This window comes from Rhinichthys klamathensis, unplaced genomic scaffold, assembly GCF_029890125.1.
Source record: "Rhinichthys klamathensis goyatoka isolate OS25496 unplaced genomic scaffold, OSU_Roscu_1.1 h1tg000165l_1, whole genome shotgun sequence".
NCBI lineage: Eukaryota > Metazoa > Chordata > Actinopteri > Cypriniformes > Leuciscidae > Rhinichthys > Rhinichthys klamathensis.
This window is the reverse complement of record NW_026606697.1, coordinates 4,324,715-4,349,553: the sequence shown is the minus strand read 5'-3', so window position 1 is coordinate 4,349,553 and position 24,839 is coordinate 4,324,715. Positions and strand designations below refer to the sequence as shown.

The 24,839-nt window shown below is 36.6% G+C and overlaps 1 protein-coding gene across 5 annotated transcripts in view; it reads left to right on the top strand.

The window, feature by feature from the left end:
• The window catches only part of dock11 (dedicator of cytokinesis 11), a 101,727-nt gene that overhangs the window by 29,806 nt on the left and 47,082 nt on the right, over positions 1 to 24,839 (top strand). For 3 of the 5 annotated variants that reach the window (XM_056259288.1, XM_056259287.1, XM_056259291.1), the window contains exons 15-31: positions 713 to 835; positions 4,417 to 4,493; positions 4,709 to 4,893; positions 6,948 to 7,013; positions 7,116 to 7,208; positions 8,100 to 8,223; positions 9,406 to 9,527; positions 9,684 to 9,767; positions 9,886 to 9,975; positions 10,681 to 10,802; positions 11,470 to 11,539; positions 12,444 to 12,569; positions 13,886 to 13,957; positions 14,901 to 15,047; positions 16,928 to 17,011; positions 18,838 to 18,949; positions 22,557 to 22,595. In XM_056259288.1, coding sequence (XP_056115263.1) covers positions 713 to 835; positions 4,417 to 4,493; positions 4,709 to 4,893; positions 6,948 to 7,013; positions 7,116 to 7,208; positions 8,100 to 8,223; positions 9,406 to 9,527; positions 9,684 to 9,767; positions 9,886 to 9,975; positions 10,681 to 10,802; positions 11,470 to 11,539; positions 12,444 to 12,569; positions 13,886 to 13,957; positions 14,901 to 15,047; positions 16,928 to 17,011; positions 18,838 to 18,949; positions 22,557 to 22,595 — 1,736 coding nt within the window. The remainder of the gene's footprint in view (positions 1 to 712; positions 836 to 4,416; positions 4,494 to 4,708; positions 4,894 to 6,947; positions 7,014 to 7,115; positions 7,209 to 8,099; positions 8,224 to 9,405; positions 9,528 to 9,683; positions 9,768 to 9,885; positions 9,976 to 10,680; positions 10,803 to 11,469; positions 11,540 to 12,443; positions 12,570 to 13,885; positions 13,958 to 14,900; positions 15,048 to 16,927; positions 17,012 to 18,837; positions 18,950 to 22,556; positions 22,596 to 24,839) is intronic. The other 2 variants (XM_056259290.1, XM_056259289.1) reach the window with 1 other exon arrangement.

Sequence of the window (24,839 nt, the reverse complement as noted above, 5' to 3'; positions counted from 1 at the left end):
AGGTTTAACTTAGGCTTTTATTTGCATATCATCATTTTATATTAATCAGCAAACATAAACAGAAGCTCAACCGAACGTGCTTGACATGCAAACAAATTTCGTTGGTTCTTGCTGAAGCTCAAACTTGCTGCGTAACACGAGAATGAACATTATTGGTTCTTGTATGTCAAGCGAACATGTTTGCGCTTCAGTTTACCACAACTGATGTGTGAGTTGATGAATGTTTTTATGTCAATAAAAGCCTAAATTAAATCTGTTCATCATATAAAGCGATCGAGTCTCTTCAGAAAATGTGGACTAAACCGCTCAATTCATATGGATTAGTTTTACAATCTCTTTATGAACTTTTTGAAGCGTCAAAGTGGTAGTTGCGTGGCGGTCTATAGAGGGACAGAAAGCTCTAAGATTTCATTAAAATGTGTGTTTCGGAGATGAATGAAAATCTTACGGGTTTGGAACGACATGAGGGAGAGTAATTACTGACAGAATTTGTATTTTTGGTGAACTATCACTTTAATGGACTAGTAATACGGAGTTATATGATCTGTGATCTACATTAAGTAGAATTATGTGCCTTTCAAACTGGAATGTCACAGTCAGTACACGCCGGACATAACTTAAGGCACCTTGTAAATATGAAGACAATGTTTAAGTGTTTTGAAGTCATTTTTGGTGCCAGGGACATCAGGATGTGTGTGCTGTGTGGCTTCAGACAGGTGTTCAAAGATTCCCAAGGCAGTTTAGACATGGATGGGAAGTTCTCTCCACTCTACCGCCAAGACAGTAGCAAGATTTCCACAGAAGACCTCATCAAACTATTGACTGATCTCAAAAAGTGAGTGAAAACACATGTGTACACTATCTTTTGATGTCTGGTATCCCTAAATGGTCACTGTGATTTCGACAAGTAGGAAATGATCCTGAATCAACATGTCTATCAAACAATAATAGTACTAATTTTATCCTTAAACTTAACCCTAAAGATGAACTAAACATTAATCAAAGGGAAGGGATAAGTACGGTGGCCCAGTAGTACACAACACAATGAAATTTAAAAAGCAAACATAAGTTCACAACACAACGAAATTAAACCACAACACAACGGAAATGCTCCCGACCACTAGAGGGCTCTCGGAGCGCGGTAAAGTTAGTTTTCCTTGCAATTGTTCTATAGAGTCGGCAGTCTTAATAAATCTATACCAAGATTAGTTTTAACAGTATGTAGCTAACCATTGTATATCGACATTTATTAATTTAAAATCACCTACGTGCATTACAGCTGCATATTTATACTCTAGAGTGCGTTGATGCGCTACACATCACATGATCCCTAAGGGAACGTCTGCCAATTCCTCCAAGTTGTAAAAAACAAATAATTTGTATTAATTAAAATTACTTTTAACATTCAAAAATAGACATGTTCAAAATCCAAAGCTTGATTGTATTGGTAGTAGACTGACTTACTACAGCTGACTTTTTTCCAATACCTCCCTTCATGTATTTACAGTAAACAATTCTTTTTTTAGGAAATTTCTGTAATATAATATAACTTTTTTTTTTTTTATCATGTTTCAAAGGTTGTAGTGTTCCTATTAACCAGACTGACTTACAACAGGTGAAATTGTGCCAATAGCTCCCTGTATGCACAGTGCACAATGTGTTTTTTTATAAAACATTAGGCCTACTGTAATTCACCTAAAGGTTTTATTTTTTTCATGTCCCAAAGCTTGTGGTAGGTTCCCAGTGACCAGACTGACTTATTACAGGTGAAATTGTGCCAATAGCTTCCTGTAATTCTGAAATTCACCAAATGGTTTTTATTTTTATTCATCAAATTATATTATATTATAATAATTTATACGTTTTAACCGCTTGGTGGAATTGCCAGACATCCCCTTAGGGATCATGCGCCAAAGCGCTCTCGAGTAGAAATCATATAAATACGCAGCTATAATTCATGTAGGTGATTTTAAAGTAATATTTATGTTGATATACAATGGTTACATACTGTTAAAACTAATCGTGGTTTTGATATATTTAGACTGCCGACTCTATAGAACAATGGCAAGGAAAACTAACTTTACTGCTCTCCGAGAGCCCTCTAGTGGTCGAGAGCATCTCCGTTGTGTTGTGATTTCATTTAGTTGTGTTGTGGTTTAATTCCGTTGTGTTGTGAACTTATGTTTGCTTTTTTTAAATTTTGTTGTGTTGTGCACTACTGGGCCACCGTAGAATACAGTGTAGTGGATGACCTTTGTAAAATGATTTGTGTTCTACACTGTATCTTTAGTGGACTCAAAAGCTCATTTAGTGGAAGATGAGTAATGCCTCAGTGTTCTACAGAGCGATTTAAAAGCTCTTTTATTCCTACTGAAGTTAGGTTTTTTTAATGAAGTTGTGTAATTTTTGCATGTACTGATTGTTGTTGTTTTTAATGTTTATTAGTCTATTTGCGGTGTTTGTAATGTGCAATGGTGGCAAATGAGTTCCCTCTTACAGGGATTAATACAGTTTTCTAATAATTCTAATAATAAGAGTGGTGTCCAGCCTCTAAGAATGTGTTCACACTTGACATGTTTGGTTCGGTTAAAACAAACACATTGAACATAAAACGGTACCATTGCCCTGTTAAGCCCCTTTCACACAGAGATTCCGGAAAACACACGGATAAAGTGACCTGGGATTTGACCCGGGTTCGTTTTGATTTTGGTTCATTCACACTGCCAGTGATTTTCCGGAATCAGAGAGTGCGTTCACACACAACCCGTAAAAATCCCGTGACATCGATGTGACGTAATGTCTCAGCAGCGTCTTAAGTTTGCTTATGAGCTGCAATTTCTCTCTCTCGAGAAACCACGCTTGTGCATTTTTTTCTCTGATTCGATCATAAACTAGCGCATTACGTTTCACTAGCCTGCTTTCACTTCACTTTAGCGTCATCACGACACGGCATTGATTACGGCTTTTGTTGACACAGCGCGCATTACGGTGTTGTGCCGAATTTCGACCCCCTCCAAATTATTACCCCCCTAGCATTGGTAGGTTTAGGATTGGTTGCGGGGGAGGGGGTAGGATTAGGGTCGGGGTTGGGATTAGGCAATCAAGTACTGACTTCAACGGGGGGTAATAATTTGGCAGGGGGACGAAATTCGGCACAACACCGGCGCCCCCCGCAGCGTTGGTCTGGTTTAATACTCAACTTAATTCTATCGAACCTTGGTGCGTTTGCGTCCATATTACGTCATCGCAAATGTGCACGGCGCATGATAGAAAACAGAACACGGGTCAATATTGTGATTTTTATTAATTCGCTGCTTTTAATGCGCAGTTAGGTGAACAATACAGGTTTACTGTGTGTGTGTCACGTAAGGTTGCCTTCTGCTGCTTGCAAGCGGACTCTTTTGAGGAGACAGAGGATTTCCAAATTTGTTGCCCTGATTCCACGCGCAATGCACGAATACACTGCAGGCTCACTCTCGCTCGTATCCAAGGTAAATCATCAACACTATCATCCCTTACAAGTGTTTTATTCAACTGAATACATCACAATAAGCTAAAACGCATGCGCAGGTCACTTTACTTCCTGAACAAAGGCGCACCCGAGTCCCTTGTTGCTTTCACATTCAGGATTCAACGCGGTCCCATGACAGCGTTCACATTAGCGATTTTTCATGCGAACCGTACCCCGTTCCGAACTAAACTGCCAGTGTGAAAGCCCCCTCAGTCCGCTTCCAAACAAACTCTGGTGCAGTTTGAATGTAAATATGAATAAATGAATGCTAAACGGACCAAAAACTTGTAAACGAACCAAAAACAGGACACGATGTCATAAGATGGAACCTTAAAAAGGAAAGAATGCATACATGGTTCTTCCCATCCTAGTCGAGATGTTGCCCATCACAGTTCGGGACAGGCATCAGAACCGCGTCTCCTCGCAGCAGATCTTCGTTTATGTGTGTGACGGAGGGATTCCTGCTGCTGTTTTGACTCCTTTACACATTTTATAAGCTCTTCACAAGTTCTCAGCCAGTAAAAAATACCATCATATGTCCAGTGCACAGCATTGTTTTGGTTTTTGGTACATTCCGTCAAAAAATATGTCATAAAAGCTATTTTTGTTTTTTTTACTTTAGGTTCAGTGTTAAAAGTGAACGCTAAGTGAACCAGGACTAAATGTATCTTCTTTTTTTTTTTTTGGCCCAGACCAAAAGAACCAAGAGAACCAAACTACAAGTATGAACACCCTAAGATTAGTCCAAACCACAACCCTTTCACAATCTGATTAGTTGATGGGAATGACGTGTTCCACTTGGCAAAATCCCGCTCATCCACCATGCATATGCATTTCCGTGTTAGTCGCTTTATTGCATTATGCGTTAAGAGTTCAGTGTTTTGAAGAGACATTTTTCTTTATAGACCAGAGAAGAACAAACTTCAGATAATCCCTGGACAAATTAACATCAGTGTTGAGTGTGTTCCTCCAGACTTGTCAAGTAAGTTTGTTTGTCTGTTATGTTAATTGCTTTGGCATTTTAACACTTGCTAACATCTCTTTTGAATCTAAAGGTCATTCAGTTATTGACTTCTCTGTTGCACATTATCTACAGGCACATTTTCAGCTTGTAATACTGTAATCTGAATTTGTACCCTATTTGTGGAAAGTGGTTTGATGATTGTGGCGTTCACTATATAACCTTTATCTTCATAGACTCGGTCACATCATCTTATATCCCTGTGAAGCCGTTCGAGGAACGGTGTGAGAGGGTTTTTGTGGAAGTGGAGGAGTTTGTTCCAGAAGAGGCTAGATACAACCACCCATTCACCATCTACAAGAACCACCTCTACGTCTATCCTCAGCAGCTCAAATACGACAATCAGAAGACATTTGCCAAGGTGAGATTCTGTAATTGGTGGAACTGGGAAGCTGTGGGTGGTGGTGCAACAACAAACTCCTTTCGAGCAGTAACAATGTCTGCCTACGTGTTTTCAAACATGAGGCTTTGTGAAAAGCCCTCGGGATTCTATTCATAATCAATTCACGAAAGATCGTATCTCTAATTAAACAGACTTCAGGGTTAATTGCTTCCTCCTGCACTGCTGGAAAGCTTACGATACTGGCTGTTTGCCCTATTACTCACCAACTACTTTTCTTCGAAATTAGAGATGCTACCAAACATGTATACAGATCCATTCCTCATGGTTTCTAATTACATCTGTTTATTGCCTTTTTATTCAGTTTTATTCATTTGCAATATATATCAATTTACACAATACATGTTGCTTTGTAATGATCTTCTCAATCTGTATTTTACATGTTGTCAAATACTAGCTTAGCATCTAATTATACCCTTGACATTATGCCATAATTATAAACTAAAATAGTCTTGTCTGTTGCATATAATATAATATTTGCAAATGCATTGTGCTAATTCAAACGGAGGGGGCAAATAATTCCTTATCTTTGATAATTAAGTTGCATTGCAAAGATTATTTAGTTGCAAAGTATATGTTGATTTCATATAAAAAATTTAATCATACACACAGATCATACACAAAGTAATCATACACATATATTAGGGCTGTCAGTTAAACGCGTTATTAACGGCGTCAATTTTTTTATCGCACGATTAACGGTCTTTTATAATAAGATAAATGCGCTATGAAACCCATTCATTTCAATGGCTTGCGCCACGTGAGGACATTTTGTTGCTTCGTCGGCCAAAGCGCAAGCGGATCTAGCTAGACCGGAAACAAAACAACAAGGCACCCCGCACACACTTGTTTGGGCTTGCGAGCCGGCCAAATAGTTGGTTAACGTTACGTTTTTGAGTGGATGACGAGCGCGAGACGGCGAAATGGATGCCAATAAGATTCTGAATGGAAAGTTTACTTTTAAAAAGTTGCCAAATGGTTCCATTGACAAGACCAGAGTGATCTGTGTGTTTTGTCGTTGTGAACTGCGCTATCATCATCGCAACACGTCCAGTCTGAAATACCACTTGATGATGGCCAAGCACACACACACACACACACACACACACACACACACACACACACACACAGCTGATGCGAATTCTCCGGCCCCTCGTCAATATCAGGACCTCGTCAGTATTTCTTTCAAGTGAGAATGTTAGTGTGAAATTGAACACAGTATATGTCAATGTTGTTTTCAATAAAAAAAACATTTGCACAAAGCAAGCCGATCCACTTTTCCATGTTGATAAGAGCATTAAAATGAGAAAAAATAATGGGACAAAAAGAAATCAAGAGACATTTAGAATAGATAAAAATGTGCGATTAATCGCGAGTTAACTATGACATTAACGCGATTAATCGCGAGTTAACTATGACATTAATGCGATTAATCACGAGTTAACTACGACATTAATGCGATTAATCGCGAGTTAACTACGACATTAATGCGATTAATCGCGAGTTAACTACGACATTAGTGCGATTAATCACGAGTTAACTACGACATTAATGCGATTAATCTCGAGTTAACTACGACATTAATGCGATTAATCGCGAGTTAACTATGCCATTAATGCGATTAATCGTGAGTTAGCTATGACATTAATGCGATTAATCGCGGATTGACTATGACATGAATGCGGTTAATCGTGAGTTGACTATGACACTAATGTGATTAATCGCAAGTTAACTATGACATTAATGTGATTAATCGCGAGTTAACTATGACATTAATGCGATTAATCACGAGTTAACTACGGCATTAATGCGATTAATCGCGAGTTAACTATGACATTAATGCGATTAATCGCGATTAAATATTTTAATCGTTTGACAGCACTAATATATATATACACACACACACACACACACACACACACACACACACACACACACATGTATATATGTATATATATATATATAATCATGATACATTTTCTGCCCATGCAGTCTAATAATGTGTTTCCTCTCAGGCTCGGAACGTTGCAGTGTGTGTTCAGTTTAAGGATTCTGATGAGGAGGGAGTCGGTCCGTTGAAGGTGACTGAATGATTATTCTTCATGCGGTACCAGCATTGTTCTTTAATATTTAATAATTAGTGCAGTATAATGTGTTATTGATTAACCACTGATTGCTTTTAGTGTATCTACGGCAAGCCTGGGGATCCGCTTTTCACCACCAGTGCTTTTGCTGCAGTTTTGCATCACAATCAGTGTCCGGAGTTTTATGATGAGGTAACATATCCATATATTATCATGCATATTGTCATGTAGTGTAATTCTTTTGCTCAACTGCACAGCAACACAATCTCTCACAGTCACCGTAAATAAATATGAATCTATTTAGCAGAATACATCACGTCATATTGGACTTCTCGTAATTGACAAAACGTTTTTGAGTAGTAAAAATATCCACATCATTATTATTAATTAGATAAGGCATCTATGAATTATCATCATTGTTAAATAGTAGATATTTATTTAAGTGTATATATCCAGACTTTTTTTATTGAGACCAAAAACTCTTACATAATTCAGTACCCAGTCAATGCCAATGATGTTGAAGCATAAACAGCACAAAGCATGACCTTTCCCAGGATAATATCTGAATCATTCCAGAGACTCATCCCGTTAGGCTTCACTGGACCCTCAGGGCCAAGATGTTAAAGACATATTATTCGCTCAGTAGATAAATGAGTCACAAGACATCTTCACATTCAGCAGGCACAGACGTAGCCAATAAAGCTGTGTGTTACGGTATTTGCTGGACAGAGCCTAATGATGTCATCAGCTGGAGAGCCTCAAAGGAGCCATTCACCAAAAATGGAAATACACCTTATTGTATTGATGATGCATATGATATACAGGCAAACAGATGAGCCCAGAATATAAATGCAACACGCTAAATTGCACGTCAAGCATTTTCCCCTAGAAAACCTTTATAAACAAAACACATATGGAGACAATGTGTTCATATTCTGCCATTATTTACTCATTTTGTGTCACATAATAATGACAGGTTTACTTTTCATGTACTGTATTTATGAGATCAAATTAGGTTGTAAATGCAAAAATGGAACTCGTCAAGTTCCCCTTAATGTTTAAGTATTTTCATTTCTGTCACAGATTAAAATCGAGCTCCCTGTTCATCTCCATGAGAAGCATCACATTCTCTTTACTTTCTACCACATAAGCTGTGAGGTTGGCAACAAAACCACCACCAAGAAGCGAGAGGGAGTGGAAACACTGGGTGAGTGCTTGCTTGTGTACTGTATGCACTACCATTCAAAAGTTTGGAGTCAGTTTGATTTTTATTTAAGATTCTTATTCAGCAAGGATGCATTAAATGTAAAGACATTTATAATATTACAAAAGATTTCAAACAAATGCTGTTCTTTAGAACTTTCTATTCATCAAAGAATCCTGAAAAAATGTATGACAGTTTCCACAAAAAAATATCAACGTTGATAATAATGATAAATGTTTCTTGAGCAGCAAATCATCATATCAGAATGATTTCTGAAGGATCATGTGACACTGAAGACTGGAGTAATGATGCTGATAATTCAGCTTTACCAGAATAAATGACATTTTAAATATATTCAAATAGAAAACAGATATGTTAAGTTCTAATAATATTTCAAAGTATTATTCATAAATGCAGCCTTGGGAGCCTAAGAGACTTCTTTCATAAACATAAAAAAAATTACCAACCCCAAATGTTTGAACGGTAGTGTGTGTGTGTGTGTGTGTGTGTGTGTGTGTGTGTGTGTGTGTGTGTGTGTGTGTGTGTGTGTGTGTGTGTGTGTGTGTGTGTGTGGAAAAGAGTGCTCCAGTTGGGTTCTGGAAGTAAAAAACTATTTTTAACAATAACTTATATAAACCTTTAAATGTAGACCTACTGTGAGCTACGAGGTTGTTAATCAATAGTATTTGCTTCTGTTGAAGCGGGCAGCCTACATTATTTCAACTTAGTTTTAAAATAATCGCGTTTAACAGTGGAATCTGTGATGGAAAAATTACATCACCCATGATGCTGCACAGAAAATTCCACAAATCAGAGTCCAGACATGCAAAACATGCCAATAGTTCCCTTTAGTTCCGCCCACTCCCATGAAGCACTTACGAGGCGATCTCCCAACACTATTTGAATATATATGCATATTTTGCAATAACCTTAATATATATATATATATATACCGTATGTACCTTTGCATTTTTTCTTCAATTTGTCAAATATTTTTGTATGCTTCAAATCAAAGTTTGTAATGTTATGAATCACCTTGTAGCTGCTTGGTTCATGGTTAATAACTTTTTTGAAATCCCAATGGGAGAAATGAATGGGGGAAAAAATACATCTGGAACCAACTCTGCTGAAAAAGTGGGCGGACACGGTTGCACTCTCTTGACCTTTAACCCTCGCTCTCCACAGTGGGTTATTCCTGGACTCCTTTATTGAAGGATGGCAGAATACAGTCCTCAGAGCTACATCTTCCTGTGTCTGCTAATCTACCAGCTGGCTACATGTTTGACAAAAGCCAAGACTCAAAGAAGGTACAATCTTCTTTTCAGCAACACTAATGCTAAAAAATTCATTTTAAATGTGTTTGTTGGTTGAGTTGTTGGTTTGTTTGTACATTGACCCGGTTAGATTGATTGATTTATTTGATTCACTGATTCGTTCTGTCATTTTTTTTCTTTTTTCTCTAGACTTCCCCGGACATCAAATGGGTGGAGAATGCCAAACCATTATTTAAAGTGCGAGTGAATGTAGCATCAACAATTTACACGCAGGTCTGTTGATCTGATCCAAGGATTGCTCAGCCGATTTCAATCCATTGTACTGAACAGAGAATAATGAAGTGTCACGTAAAATAAAAGCGTTTAATCTAGTAACTTCCACCCCATCCAGGATTTGCACCTCCACAATTTCTTCCAGCATTGCCAGCTGATGAGGTCAGCATCCCAGGGCAATCCCGCTGAACTCGTCAAGTACCTAAAGGTGAGAACATGGGAAAATGCAGACGCCATCATTTGTAGTTAAACCCAATATAATGGACTTTTTAAACATTTTTATAACAACAGAGCACATATGAATGAAGTTAATCCTCACCCACAGGATTTCTCTGAGCTTTTATTTGGAACACATTTAGGAAATAACCGTAAATATTTAGGGTTGGTAAGATTTGTAATAGTTTTATTTAAAAGAAGAAGTCTCTTATGCTCATCAAGGCGGCTTATTTGATCAAAAATGCATTGAAGACCTACATATTCTGAAGTATTATCACAATTTAAAAGAACTGTTTTCTATTTTAATACATTTTAAAATGATTTTTTTTTCATGTGATGATCATTACTCCAGTCTTCAGTGTCACATGATCCTTCAGAAATCATTCTGATATGCTAATTTGATGCTAAATAAACATTTCTTATTAGTATCAATGTTGAAATCAGCTGTGCTGCTCAACATTCTTGCGAAAATTTCATCTTTGATGAATAGAAATTTCAAAAGAACAGCATTTATTTGAAAGGGAAATCTTTTGTAGCAATATAAATGCCTTTACTGTCACTTCTGATAAATTGAATGCATCCTTGCTGGGAAAAAAAGTATTAATCTCTTAGAAAAAAAGATGAAAATCTTACCGATCCCAAACCTTTGGATGTCAGTGTACTTTGTAACCTTTTAATTTCCTGTCTCCTCTCCAAGTGCCTACATGCGGTAGAGACTCAGGTCATCATCAAGTTCCTCCCTACGGTGCTCGTTCAGCTCTTTGGAGTCCTCACTATGGCAAACAAAGAGGGTCAAGACATTGCTGTCAACTCCACACGGTGATTTACTACCTTATTAGTCTTCTCAGAAAGACACCAGCTGCATTACTGTTTTGCATGCAAACTGGCCTATGAAAAAGTTGAATCTTTAAAGGTACACTATGTAAATTTTTGTTGTTTGTTCGAAATTTAAATAGTCGATACATCCTTCTTACAAAACGTGTTTTTGTCTTACCCCGATTCATTATGGTAAGCTTATCATTAGTGTTTATATTTTAGACCTGGTGGGTTTTTGCGGGAAATTGTGAACATGCGTCACTCGTGCGTGTGTCTCGTCATATCAACGTGCGAGAAAGGTTAAAAATATCCGAAAAAGCGGCAGAGCTCGTAATAAAACTAGCGTCTGCTTGGCTTTTCGGAGATGGCTAGAACTGAGGGATTTGAAATGTTGTAAAAGCGTTGCAGATATTGTGTTTTTATTAGTAAGGCATTGAACAGATAAATTGCCACATGTAGATCTCGAACAGAGTTCACCGTAAAACATTATCTATTGTGAAGGGTCATATTCATCCTCACTGTCACGCAGAGCCAAAGCACTACCAAAACAATGTTCTTCCGGAAAATGCGTGCATATACATAGTGTACCTTTAACATCATCTTTTCATGTAATTTAAAGTGTAGGAATGCTCCCTAATATTGACACTACTAATGTGCCTCTGTTTTACAGTGTAATCATTCACATAGTGTCTCAGTGTCATGAGGAGGGTCTGGAGCACCACCTACGCTCTTTTTTGAAGGTATGACACTAAGGCTCCCTGTTAAACCTGACATTTTTTAGGCCTGTTTACACCTGGACATATCATGGGTTTTACTGATCGGATAGCTATCTGATTTGTTCAAATGGTTCCATTTACTCTTGCCCACTTACATACGTCTCCGTAAAATGAATATAACGAATTCCCAAAATTTAATGAAGTTCACGTCAGCGAAAGCAACAGATATGAGCTGCATTTTATATATCATCAGCTAATTTCAAGATTAAAGACCGCAGTAGAGAGAGAGCAGCGTCAGCACTGGAAAGATCATTTAGTCTCACGTTGGCTTGCTGAAGAGATACACAGCTACTCATCCGCGGCGATGCGTGTATCTGGCTATATCATGTCATTTAGCCAATAACAGGCTCTCACATGTTTATCTTTGAACATTTTAGGAGGAGTAAAATTTACATGTGGTTTCAACAGCCAGATGCATTTACACTTGTCCAGTTTCATCTGGAATGCGTCTCAGACCACCTCCTGAAGTGGTTTAAGCGATCGGGTTTAAATCCCGTCTCCAAAGCGTTTTCGGAGGGCATTTACACCTCATCTTTTCACGATCGGATAGCTATCCGATCACAGAAAACGCATGAAGTGAGCAGGTGTAAACAGGCATTTTGATTGGATCACACTCGACCACACTAAAAGCCACGTGTAAATGCAATTTTATAAAAAAAAAATTTTTTTAAACTGACAAATGTGCGTTCGGTAAAACAACTGAAATGCTATTTTTTTTATTTGGTAACATAAACATTGATTTGATTAGTCCAAGAGTGGTTTAAACCAGTGGTTCTCAACAGGTTTGGCCATGGGACCCACAATTTACCGGGGTGATTAAGCCACAATAAAACAAATTGGGAATTTGAACCACCTTTTTCTTTTGCAGTACGTGTTTCGGATCAACAACGCATCTTCAGAAAACTCTGTGACGACACATGAAGTTTTGGCTACGGCAGTGACTGCCATCCTCAAACAAACTGCAGACTCGAACACCTGCAACAAACTCCTCAAGGTGACGAAACTGTTCAGTTATGCTGAATGTGACCTATTTGCACAGCAGGTGGCGCTGTTGTTTTTATTTTCTGTCCTTTGGATTCACTTCAGAATTGAGGTTTGCCGTCTAAGTTCTGAGGAATCAGTGGGTTGATTCATATAAATAATGATCATGATGTCATCGTTCACACCCAAAAACACGAGCCACTTTCTTTTATTTAATACCACTGGACTACCTCAGTGTATTTGAACGAATGTACCCGCCTTTTCTCATACAGACTAAGCACCTCCTTAAAGTTAGGAGCCTGATCAAAAAATGTTAATATTAAACAAAAACTTTAGACGGACTTAGAGGCTTTTGCATCTGAAGTCTTCATATATACTTACAATTTGAATTATTATTATTCATTTTTAGATGCATTACATATTTTTGTTAATTGCTTGCTTACACATAATTTTCCGAAACTATGACTCCTTTTCCCGAAACTCTACACACAAAACATGCACGCAACATGCAAAACTTCACACAAAAGCAAACACTTCATTCAAAACTATTTGAACTCTTCTAAAAATTGTGTTTTTGCATAGTAACTCTCTACATGCAAACCAATGATTAGCCATATACGTATATATTATTTTCAGCATTAATGTTTTCAGCATATCAGAATGATTTCTGAAGAATCATGTGACATGAAGACTGGAGTAAATTCAACAGTCATTTTAAACTGTAATAATATTTCACAATATTACTATTTTACTGTGTTTTTGATCAAATAAATGCAGTCTTGGTGAGCATACGAGACTTCCTTATTCCAAACTTTTGAATGGTAGTGTGTATGTATAATTTGGTTTGTGATATTATATCTGTATATAAAATGTGTATTTGCACACATTTTCGACATTCCTCTGTGTTATTGTATTAAATCCCCTCTCTCTCTTTGTCTTTATTACAGTATTCCTTTTTTTTTTTTTGCCCGCCACCACCCCCCCTCTTTGGAGGACAACTTTATTTTTAATAAAACAGAAAAAGAGCATATATACACAATATATTACAATACAGACAATAAATGTGTATACAGTAACTATTCAAGTAACTATTACTATTGCTATTACTATCACAGTAACTGTGAATAGCATAACTATTCACCCCGTTCAGTGTGAGCCTGGGTACATAAGTGAAGGGGGGGGTTATAGCACCATGTTCAAGGTGTAACACGTAACATAGGACAAGTGACAGACAAACAACAACAGAGAACACATCTTGAGCAAATTATTCTTATTCTTATTATTCCTTCCCTTTTTTCTCCTCCTTTCCTCCCCTCCTACCTATTACAGTATTCCTGGTTCTTCTTTGAGACCGTGGCTAAGTCAATGGCACAGCACCTCCAGGACGGCAACAGAATGAAAGTTAGTATAATCCATTCACATGTTTTAGACACAATTTCACAAAGTACTTACTTTAAAGGGATAGTTCACCCGAAAATGAAATTTCTGCTATGATCTTCGGAACACAAATGAAAATATTTTGGCCTATGGCTGGTTCAGAAACCTCACAGGTTTTATCAAAAATATCTTTGTGTTCCGAAGATGAATGAAGGTCTTACGAGTTTGGAACGACACAAGGGTGAGTTATTAATTAATGACAGAATTTTCATTTTTGGGTGAACTAACTCTTTAAAATAATTACCAATTAACGACCATTTGTTTAAACATGAGAAGAATACAAAGGGCTTTCCTTTCCACTTCCTTTTCTTTCTCGTCATCATCATCATCATCATCAGGTAAATACTAGCTGGATGTTAATAATCCTGGGTTGTCGAGCAGGATGTTTTCAACTTTTGCATTTGTACACAGAATGCGGTTAACTTCCTCATTCTTTAAAAGTGAAAACACACTCACACTCACACACACACTCTGAACTCGTAAACACATACAAAGCACAAGCTGGGCTGTACTGCACTGTTGACATTAAGTGTTCTTTTGGATGTACAATGTGTGTTTAACACTTTCAGCTTTCCAAACATGTTCAGACCTATTTGACATGCCATTGGATCCTATTTGCATAACTGAAACCATGTCTCACGTTATGCCAATCTAGGGCCAGTGTGTGAAGTCTGTTGTTCTTACATGCCTTCAGCACAATGGATTGCATAACACACGATCATGTGACTGTTTTCTCTTTTGTTGTAATTGAATTTCCGTGTGGGAATCTGGGATATTAACAACTGACATGAAATCCGATAAAACTTCGCTTACAAATGAACATTTGCTGTAACGACTGAAACTGTGGAGCGTTCATAGCATTGCTATGTGATGGTTAATCATATGAAACCACCTGCATTCCCCACAGATGCCACGAGCACAGAGGTTTCCAGAATCATTCCACCAAGCGCTGCAGTCTCTGCTGTTGTCAATCATGCCTCACATCACTATCCGCTATGTGGAGATCCCCGAGGAGGCCCGATGCGTCAACTTCAGCCTGGCCAGCTTCATTAAGGTCAGGCCTGAAGCTGGAGTATTTGAATAAGACCAGGGGCCGGTTGCACAAACCTCTAAGACTAGTCTTACAAGTTAGACATAAATTTATTTTCTTTAAGACTGTTCATTGCTTTTTTTTAAGTCAGTTACATAAAAACATAGATTAGCCTAATTTGATACCGAAAACTAAGACTGACTGACCTTGACTAACTGCTTGTGGGTCACACTAGAACTTAAAGGACAACTCCGGCGCAAAATGAACCTTTGGTCTAATAACACATTGGTACCTAGTCAACCGTTCTCTGAGATTTGTTTTCATGATAATCGAATGTAAAGAGTTTTATCTCTAAAAACTGTTTAGCGTATAACGCTAGTATATAGGGCATAGAGTAATGAAAAATAAAAATCGCTAGTTAATACCACTAACAAGGCTCAAAATGGTAGCATCGGTTTGCATGTAGGGACCCTCATTATGCTACCATTTTGAGCCTTGTTAGTGGTATTAACTAGCGATTTTTATTTTTCATTACTCTATGCCCAATATACTAGCGTTATCCGCTAAACACTCTTTACATTCGATTATCATGAAAACAAATCTCAGAGAACGGTCGACTAGGTACCAATGTGTTATTAGACCAAAGGTTCATTTTGCGCCGGAGTTGTCCTTTAAGACACTGTCTTAACATAATGGCTAGCTATGTTAGGCCCTAGGGCCCAGTTGCATAAACACACTCGCTGTGTGAAGACTGAATCTTAAGAACTAGTGTGACCAACTAACAGCTATCCAAGGGGTAACCAGTCTTTTTAGATTCATGTTACCAGCTTGTGTAACGTACTTAAAAGGAGTTATAACCAATCTTAAAGAAAAAAATATAGATGACTTAAGTCTTAGACTAGTCTGAGCAGTTTATGCAACTGGCCTGAGATTCTAGTGCTTGAGTTAAGGGCAGGCCTAGCTCTTAGTGCCATAATGAGGTGAACAGGACAACCATTTTCAACATTGATAATAATGAGAAATGTTTCTTGAGCACCAAATCAGCAAATGAATTCAATTAAAAAATCTATTAAAAACATAAATGCTATTTTAAATTGTAATGTTTCATTATAATTGTTGTAATAATATTATACTGCTATTTTTGCTGTTTTAAATCAAATTAGTGGACCTCAATCTTTTTGTTTTTGTTTTTAAATACTGTATATATATATATATATATATATATATAACGCTTTTATATATATGAAACTCGCAGTCTCTGCATACCGTGTAAAATGTTCTTTACTCTTAAGCGCTTCATTAGGGTCAGGTCTAAAGTTAAGATTGAGTCATTTTAATAGTTTGAACCGCATTATGTAGCAAGATATTCTGCAAGATATTCTGATAGTCTGATATTCTACTTTAACATTAGTCGTAGCTTCCAAATGCCCTTTAGACTAATAATTAAACTGAATTGAGGAAAAGAGGTTGAGTCAGTAAAAAAAATATTTCTTACAATACAATATTACTGATATTAACATTCAAGTCTCCTGGAGCAATTACCCACAATTAGTGATTTTTTTAAGGAACTATGAAGTGTGTTTCAACATGTGGGCTTGGTCAGCATAAGTGTGTTATGTAAATATTTTTTATAGTTTCTCTGCTACCAGTAGTCACTATGAATTATGGATCACTCATTAAGCCAAGACAGATTTCACTGAATGTCTGGCTAACATTCAAGATCAAAGTTAAACCTGCACCTGTTTCTCCTGATAAATAGTTTTTTACCAAACAAAATTGTTTGTGTATAATAAGATTCATGTGTTATTTCACTCGTTATTTAATTGTATTATATTTGATTTGTTATTGATTTTTCTCATGAACTCACTGATTGGCATTATGTTGTTCTGTCTTTCCCTGCACAGCGCTGCCTAACGTTTATAAACAGAGGATTTGCTTTCAGTTTGATAAATGACTACATGTGTGGCTTCAGCCTGAAAGATCCAAAGGTAGGCAAAAAAGATTCAACTCCATTATACGGTCAAAGCAATGCTACTGACATTGACTCTAGGGTTACCAACACTAATTGATCAAATTGCCGCCGCAACCCGGTGGTCCTCACAGTAACATTTGTATCATGACCATTCAATTCTGCCATACAATGCAGTGACTTTACTTTTCTTCACACAACTCATAATGAAACCATGCCAAACTAGACCAATACATGAACTGGTTTAGATCATTTTACATATTTAATCTCCTTAATTCTTCATTGAGAAGTGTCCTGTTTGCTTTGGCAGGTACAGCTCTCATGCTTCGTTGCTTTTATCTCATCAAACCAATCTGGCATTCATAGGGAGTTGATATTTTTCCGTTTTGATTCTTAAGAGATTGACTTCTCTGTGAGGACTTTCTCAACAGACATCTAGATGATGTGTGTGAGTCATAATGTTTTTCTGGAAAAGCTTCTCTGTGCTCGCCTTCTGTGCTGTTGTTGATATCACAGAGGGTTTCTATCATAACATCATGCATAACTTATTTTGACTTGCAAACACTGTGTGCCACAGCCGTCTAGACTGTCCTTGGAGTGCACATGCATTGATAAGGTGCAAATTACTAATCTGCAATAGTACTAAATATCTGATAAAACCATGTTTGAGAGGTTGATGATTGATAGGCTAATGTTTTCTATTGCTTGTGAGGTGTCCTTGGGTGATATGAAAGGCGCCATTAAATAAAATGCATTATTATTATTAATAGAATGGTTGTATTTTATGCGTGACATAATTATCACATGGACCAGCAGTTAACAATCTGATCGTCACGAACTGCGTGACTTTGCTAATTCCTGTGTTTTTTTTTTCTGCGACTAACAAACAAATTAAAATTTAGTCTACGCCTCTTCTCGTCGACTAATGTTTACTCAAATAGTCTTATTATACATTTAAGTACTGAGTTATAATAATGAATTACGTGTATTTACTATAGGATTAGCGTGTGGGGTTAACGTTAGTTGCATGTAATTATGTACAATTTATAGTTTATAATTAATATAGTAACTACATGAAACATGTAAAATAGTGTTACTATGCTTTTCATATAAACCAGTTTTTCCAAAGCATTTTTTACAAATATTTATGGAAAGCATGAGTATTGCAGTTATCACTGAAATTTGAGAATATTGCACTGTTGTTGTTGTGTTTTTTTTGTGTTTATTTTGGTTGTTAATGATAAGAAACATCAGGGGAGCACAGTATAATGGTATTATCTTTTTTTATTTTTTTTATTTTTTGAAAATAACAACATTTTCAACATTTTTATACAGTGAAAATAACACTGTTCACTGTATACACTAAGGTTTAGATTACCTTAGTTTATATTAGCTCGCGTAAAGATGATATTTAAAAACTAATTCTAATAGTTTAATAATTTTTCATTTAAATAACACTGTTAAATATAATTTTTAGCGAACCTCCAAATGAACATCCGTTTTTCTTACATTCTTAAATTCTAACTAAAAACTAATAAAAAAATTATTTTAGTTTTCAGTCATTTATTTATCTTTAATTTGGACAAAATATTACAGAAGTTTAATGTTGGCATTTTATTGTTTGTCAGCCATTACATAAAAACAATTACTGTATTATCGTACCAGCCAGAATTTGACTTAACTGTCTGTTAGTAACAACTAGGACGTGAATTTAGGCGTTTAGCTTGTCAGAACTTGAGCAGATGCGCTTTTGCGATAAATCTCTTATCTGTCTGTTACACATCTATATATCTAAACCAACTTCTCCAGCAACTCACTCATCAGTTTTATGTCCAATATTTACAGGTGCTTACAGAGATGAAGTTCGATTTTCTCATGACGGTGTGCAACCACGAGCACTACATTCCTCTTAACCTGCCCATGGCGTTCGGCCGAACCAAGTTGCAGCGAGTGCAAGGTAGGTGTCTCCACCCTATCATTGTGACTGCCATGGCTTTCCCCTGCCCTCATCCTCCCCACATTCCCAGTCTAACGACTTCACCACATTCAGATCTGCTTGTAGCACCATTCCTCACGCCATGTTACTTGAACCTGAAAACCGAGCTACACAGGAATTCAAGCGTCATGAAATGGGGAGTGATGACATCTAAGCTTAACATGTAATTTGATCAGAATACGTTTTCCCTAAACACTAGTGGTGCAACGGATCACAAAACTCACGGTTTTGGATCATAATGCGGTTTCTGAGTCACGGATCAGATCATTATTTCGGATCAGCAAGAAAAAAAAATGTTTTGGTGGTGGTGGGGGGTAACTTTGCTTTCCATTTATCACTTAAAGCACACTTTAAGTACTCCGAAACCACAGCAAAAACTACTAGCCTAACTAAAAAAGTTCAAACATTATTAAAGGCAAGTGAACAGTCATTACAAGCATAGATATATAAAATATAACATTGTTACAAATAAAGTAAGGTCTAACTGTAGTTTTGAGGTACAGAAATTTAATAATTAAATGTAAAATAACTCTGTTCACTGTATAAATTTAATATAGATTAATCTTTGTTAAAGCTGTGTTTTGTAGTTTGATTAACATTAATGACATATAGACAACAGCTGCTGTTTATAGGCTGCTGTCACTTTAAGACCGAATGCACAGGTCCAATAATGATACATCCTTCTCTTTTTATTTTCTCTTGAAACATAACCGACTGTGTTTACGAGAATACTTGCAGAGACGGATGTTTTTACATCATTTTGTGTGTGTGTCCATCCAAGTGCAAGGAGACGCAAAAGAGGAATCAAATCTGAAATGCATTGTGATTGTGTCACACCACAAACGCAGTTCAGATGAAGTTCAGGGGCCGTATTCACAAAGAATTTTATCTTACCATTAGGAGTACTCCTAAATCGCACTAAAATATTTTAGCTAGGAGTTTTCTCTTAAAAGTTATTGAAAAATATGAAAATAACGTTTTCTTATTTCAGAATATTTTAAAATGTAATTTATTCCTGTGATGCAAAGCTGAATTTTCCGCATCATTATTCAGTCTTCAGTGTCACATGATCCTTCAGAAATCATTCTGATTTGCTAAATTTGCTGTTAAAGAAACATTTCTTATTATATTCAATGTTGAAAATGGTTGTGCTGCTTAATATTTTTGGAAACCATGACAGTTTTTTGAAGATTGTTTGATGAACAGAACGTTCTAAAGAACAGCATTTATTTGATATAGAAATCTTTTGTAACATTATAAATGTCTTTACTGTCACTTTTGATCAATTTGTTGCATCCTTGCTGTATAAAAGTATTAATCTCTTAAGAAAATCTTACCGACCCCATAATGTCCTTAGATTTCCATTGTAATTATTAAACCAGAACTTTTTTTAAAACTCATTATTTGATCAGGCCACCAAAATTCCCAAGTTGGAATAAAAAAGCAAAATTAGCAAAAACGTTTTACAAACATGCAAGATTAATTAAACATGCAAGATATGTGTTTAAAGTGTTTATCAGTGCATAATGCATTACCAACTTTAGGAAAAGTTAAAGGAAGTATGCAGTATATGTGCAGGATACGTTAGTGAGTAGGGTTGGGTATTGTTTGAATTTTTATCAATTCCGATTCTTATCGATTCCTACTTTTGATTCCAATAAGGTAAAAAACAACAACTTAGAAATCTTTCACATTTATTTTAAGTCTAATTGCAAAACATTTAATTGTAGCTGAATACCATGAACAAAAATCAACAGGCTAAAGAACACTAACACAAGGAACATTTGCCTATGGTTTAAAAATACCATAGCAAAAACAACTAGCTTAACTAATATAGTTATAAGCATTATTAAAGAGTAGTAAAAACTCAATAATTAAAGATTTGGAATCACAAATAAATACAACGGAACAACGATACGATTGAAATAAACATTGTTTTAAGATTTTCAGGTATTCAGAAACTGTAATCAGATGTCGCTTTAGAAATAAAATATACATAACAAATATAGTTACAAAAGTTATTCAGTCAAGAAGAACAGCGAGTGAATGTTCTCTTTGTCTTTTGTTGTTTAATGCTATATATTAGAGACGGCAGCAGGAATATTAGGCTGCTGTCGCTTTAAGAGCTGCACGGATCCAATATACTGATACACGTGCGTTTTCTTTGCCAACTGTTTAGGTCAAGGTCACTTTTATTTATATAGCACCTTAAAACAGCATTACTGCTGACCAAGGTGCTTCACAGACACATAATAAAAACACAATAAAAACAAACGTTGTACAAATTACATCTCACTACGGCTACATATCCACAGTTATGAATAAGCCAGAGAGAAAAGATGCGTTTTCAGAGCTGACTTGAATACATGTAAAGAAGAAGCTAACCTAACAGATTGAGGTAACGAATTCCACTTTTTCTTTTTCTTTTTACGTTCACTTAAAGGGATACTCCACTTTTTTTGGAAATAGGCTCATTTTACAACTCCCCCAGAGTTAAACTGTTGAGTTTTACCGTTTTTGAATCCATTCAGCCGATCTCCGGTTCTGGCGGTACCACTTTTAGCATAGCTTAGCATACATCATTGAAGTGGACAAGACCATTAGCATTTCTCAAAAAAAAAAGACCAAAGAGTTTCGATATTTTTCCAATTTAAAACTTGACTCTTCTGTAGTTACATCGTGCACTAAGACCGACGGAAAATGTAAAGTTGCGATTTTCTAGGCTGATATGGCTAGGAACTATACTCTCATTCCTGCGTAATAATCAAGAAACTTTACTACTGTACCATGAGTGCAGCAGGCGTAATGATATGACTCAGCGCCTGAAAATAGTTCCGTTGTGTTGACGGAAGGTGGCCTATTTTCAGGCGCTGCGTCATATCATTACGCCTGCTGCACTCATGGTACGGCAGTGAAGTTTCTTGATTACTACGCAGGAATGAGAGTATAGTTCCTAGCCATATCAGCCTAGAAAATCGCAACTTTACATTTTCCGTCCGTCTTAGTGCACGATGTAACTACAGAAGAGTCAAGTTGTAAATTGGAAAAATATCGAAACTCTTTGGTCATTTTTTTTTGAGAAATGCTAATGGTCTTGTCCACTTCAATGATGTATGCTAAGCTATGCTAAAAGTGGTACCGCCAGAACCGGAGATCGGCTGAATGGATTCAAAAACGGTAAAACTCAACAGTTTAACTCTGGGGGAGTTGTAAAATGAGCCTATTTCCAAAAAAAGTGGAGTATCCCTTAAAACATAACCGACAGTGTTTATACGGATATTTGACATATTTTTGTGTGTATTTGTCCGTTCAAGTGCAAAAAGATGCGAAAGAGAACTCAGTTCAGTTTCATGCATTATTCAGTATGAGAGGCGGCTTTCTGTGTGCACGTTTTGGGTGTGTGTATAACAAGTGTCCAATTCCTGCCCTTAAGTATCTGATTTTCGATTCCCAACCCTATTAGAGAGGCAGGATTTCATCCCAGACGCATCCACACACCCTCACAGCTTGACTCCCACCACTGTTGATGGCAATCCTGCATGATTGCTTCCTTTATTCATTATTTCAGATTTTATTTCGTATGCGGCGGAGTGTTTCGGCGTCGTAGGTAGGTGATGCCGACCAATGCCAATGCACTTCCAGTCTTCCCAGATTATCGTCCTGATAACCCCACTAATTGCCTTGCTATGCTCCAGAATCACTCATAAATCACCGTCTAACTGCATTTCACACTTTCGCTTTTTCTGTCACCAAGCATTGCATATTTGCTTTGGTCTGTTGAAATGAAATGACTGTTGGTTGTGACAGAGGATAGTTGGGATTGTGTTTACATTATAGAAGTTTAAAGAGCCGTGTTTCATGCTGTTACACTTGACTGCATCTGTCTGTCATGATCTGTCTTACTTGCTCTCTAAACTGTAGTTCAGAATGAGTGCGGAAACATCTTGTGTGCACTTGTCGTAATCTGATTTCTATTACTAGTGTTGTACAGGAAAATGTGAGGAAATGTGGCTGTTCTGTTTTCAGTTCTGATTACAGGGAATAGAAATGATCTTAATGGGATTGGTTTTCCAAAAATGCAAGGTTTTCATTATTTACTTACCTTCATGTTTTTTTCAAAACCAAATTACATTCTTTAAAACAAAAAGCATAAGATATTTTCCATTCCATAAGAGTTCACAGTGACCAGTGCAGTTAAGCTTCCGAAAATGACTTATGCCTCCTTAAAGGCACAATATGTAAGATTTTTTTATTAAAATATGCAAAAACCATTTTGTTGACTTGTGTACTTACAATATCCTAATATTTCCAACTATATTTAAATCCAGAGAAATCAGCTATTTTAACAAGTGTAACGGCCCGTGTCAATGCGTCGCCCATCAGTGACGTCATATCAGCTTTACCCTCAATTTGCAGTTTTACTTCCTTAGAAACCATGAAAACACCAAAGACGCTTTCAAATATTCCTTTATCGACAGAAAATGAATCATTGTTATAAAGCTCAACATGGTTAGTCTCTTGTTTTCTTGATTTACCGCGAGTAACATGTTTGTACCTCAGAGACACTATTCTGTCAAGTGGCTAACATGGCAAAATCAGAAAGAGCTTTATTTGTAGTAACAGTAATACAGCATTTTCTCCACCATACAGTGTTTAAAAATCAATTGCATGCCATTTAGCAAGTCATCCTGCTTTTATTAATATGATATTCTAATATCGATCTGGCTTGCTAAAATGTACAACAAGTGTCTCAAAGCGCAGGGGTTCCCAAACTTTTCCATGACAAGGGCCCCCAAATACCACTAGGTTCTGGCCAAGGTTCAATAACACTTTTGCGGGATGTGTTACTGACCCCATCGACAATACTACGGCAAATGTATAAATAAAAGATCTAGGTGAACATCAGATTATGTGATGGTGTTTGATACCAGACAATCAGAAAGATTACAGAGATGCACCGATTACAATTTTCTAGGCCGATTCCGATTTTTCATTGAGTTTGACCAGCCGATACCTGCTGATTTTTCTAACCACTTTACAACACACACAAATATTTATTTTCTAAAACACCTTTACCCAAACTGAATAAAACAAGTTTAAATGGGTATTTTTTCTATAAATATTTTGGAGTCTTCATTTTCTTTTCTGACATAGCCTACTCCAGTTCTTGTTAAAACACACTACACATGCAAATTATGTGCATTTTAGGCACTTTTTGTGTGAAATCATATTTATTTTGTCCATCAAAAGTGTGCTTTCACTTTAATTAAATTCACTTTAAAAATGGACTCGGCGCCGAAACCCCCGCTTCACTGCTGTAAAGATTAGCATTAAAAGTATAATGTTCAGATAAGCTATGCGATAAAATATTATAATGCTATTTTAATAACAATACTCATAATAATATAAATATTTTTACGGGCTTACTTACTGGTTTACTAAAAATAAAAAATAAATTACTTGCTGCGGCCCCCCTGGCGCCCCCTGGCGTAACACAGAGTAACGTTAACATAACTTTCAACACAGTCAAATGTATTTTTAGTATGATTGGTTTGACAAAATAAAACAGAGCTGCGTTACCGCATAATTTTAATTAGTCAGATAAAGTGACATTTATAAGCAGTAATTCAGCACTTGCGGCTGTTTCATTAGAATTAAATAATGATGTCAAGGAGGCGGATGTTAAACGTAACTTGTAATTGTAAAATAAACATAAACAGCAGTGGCAGTGGCCGACTGCAGCATATAAGCATAATAAAAACAGCAGCGTAAAATGTCTCTCTGCCTCGCCCTGCTTCATACCACAGTAACGTTAATAAACTTCAATGCATTAGTTCACTACTATACTAAA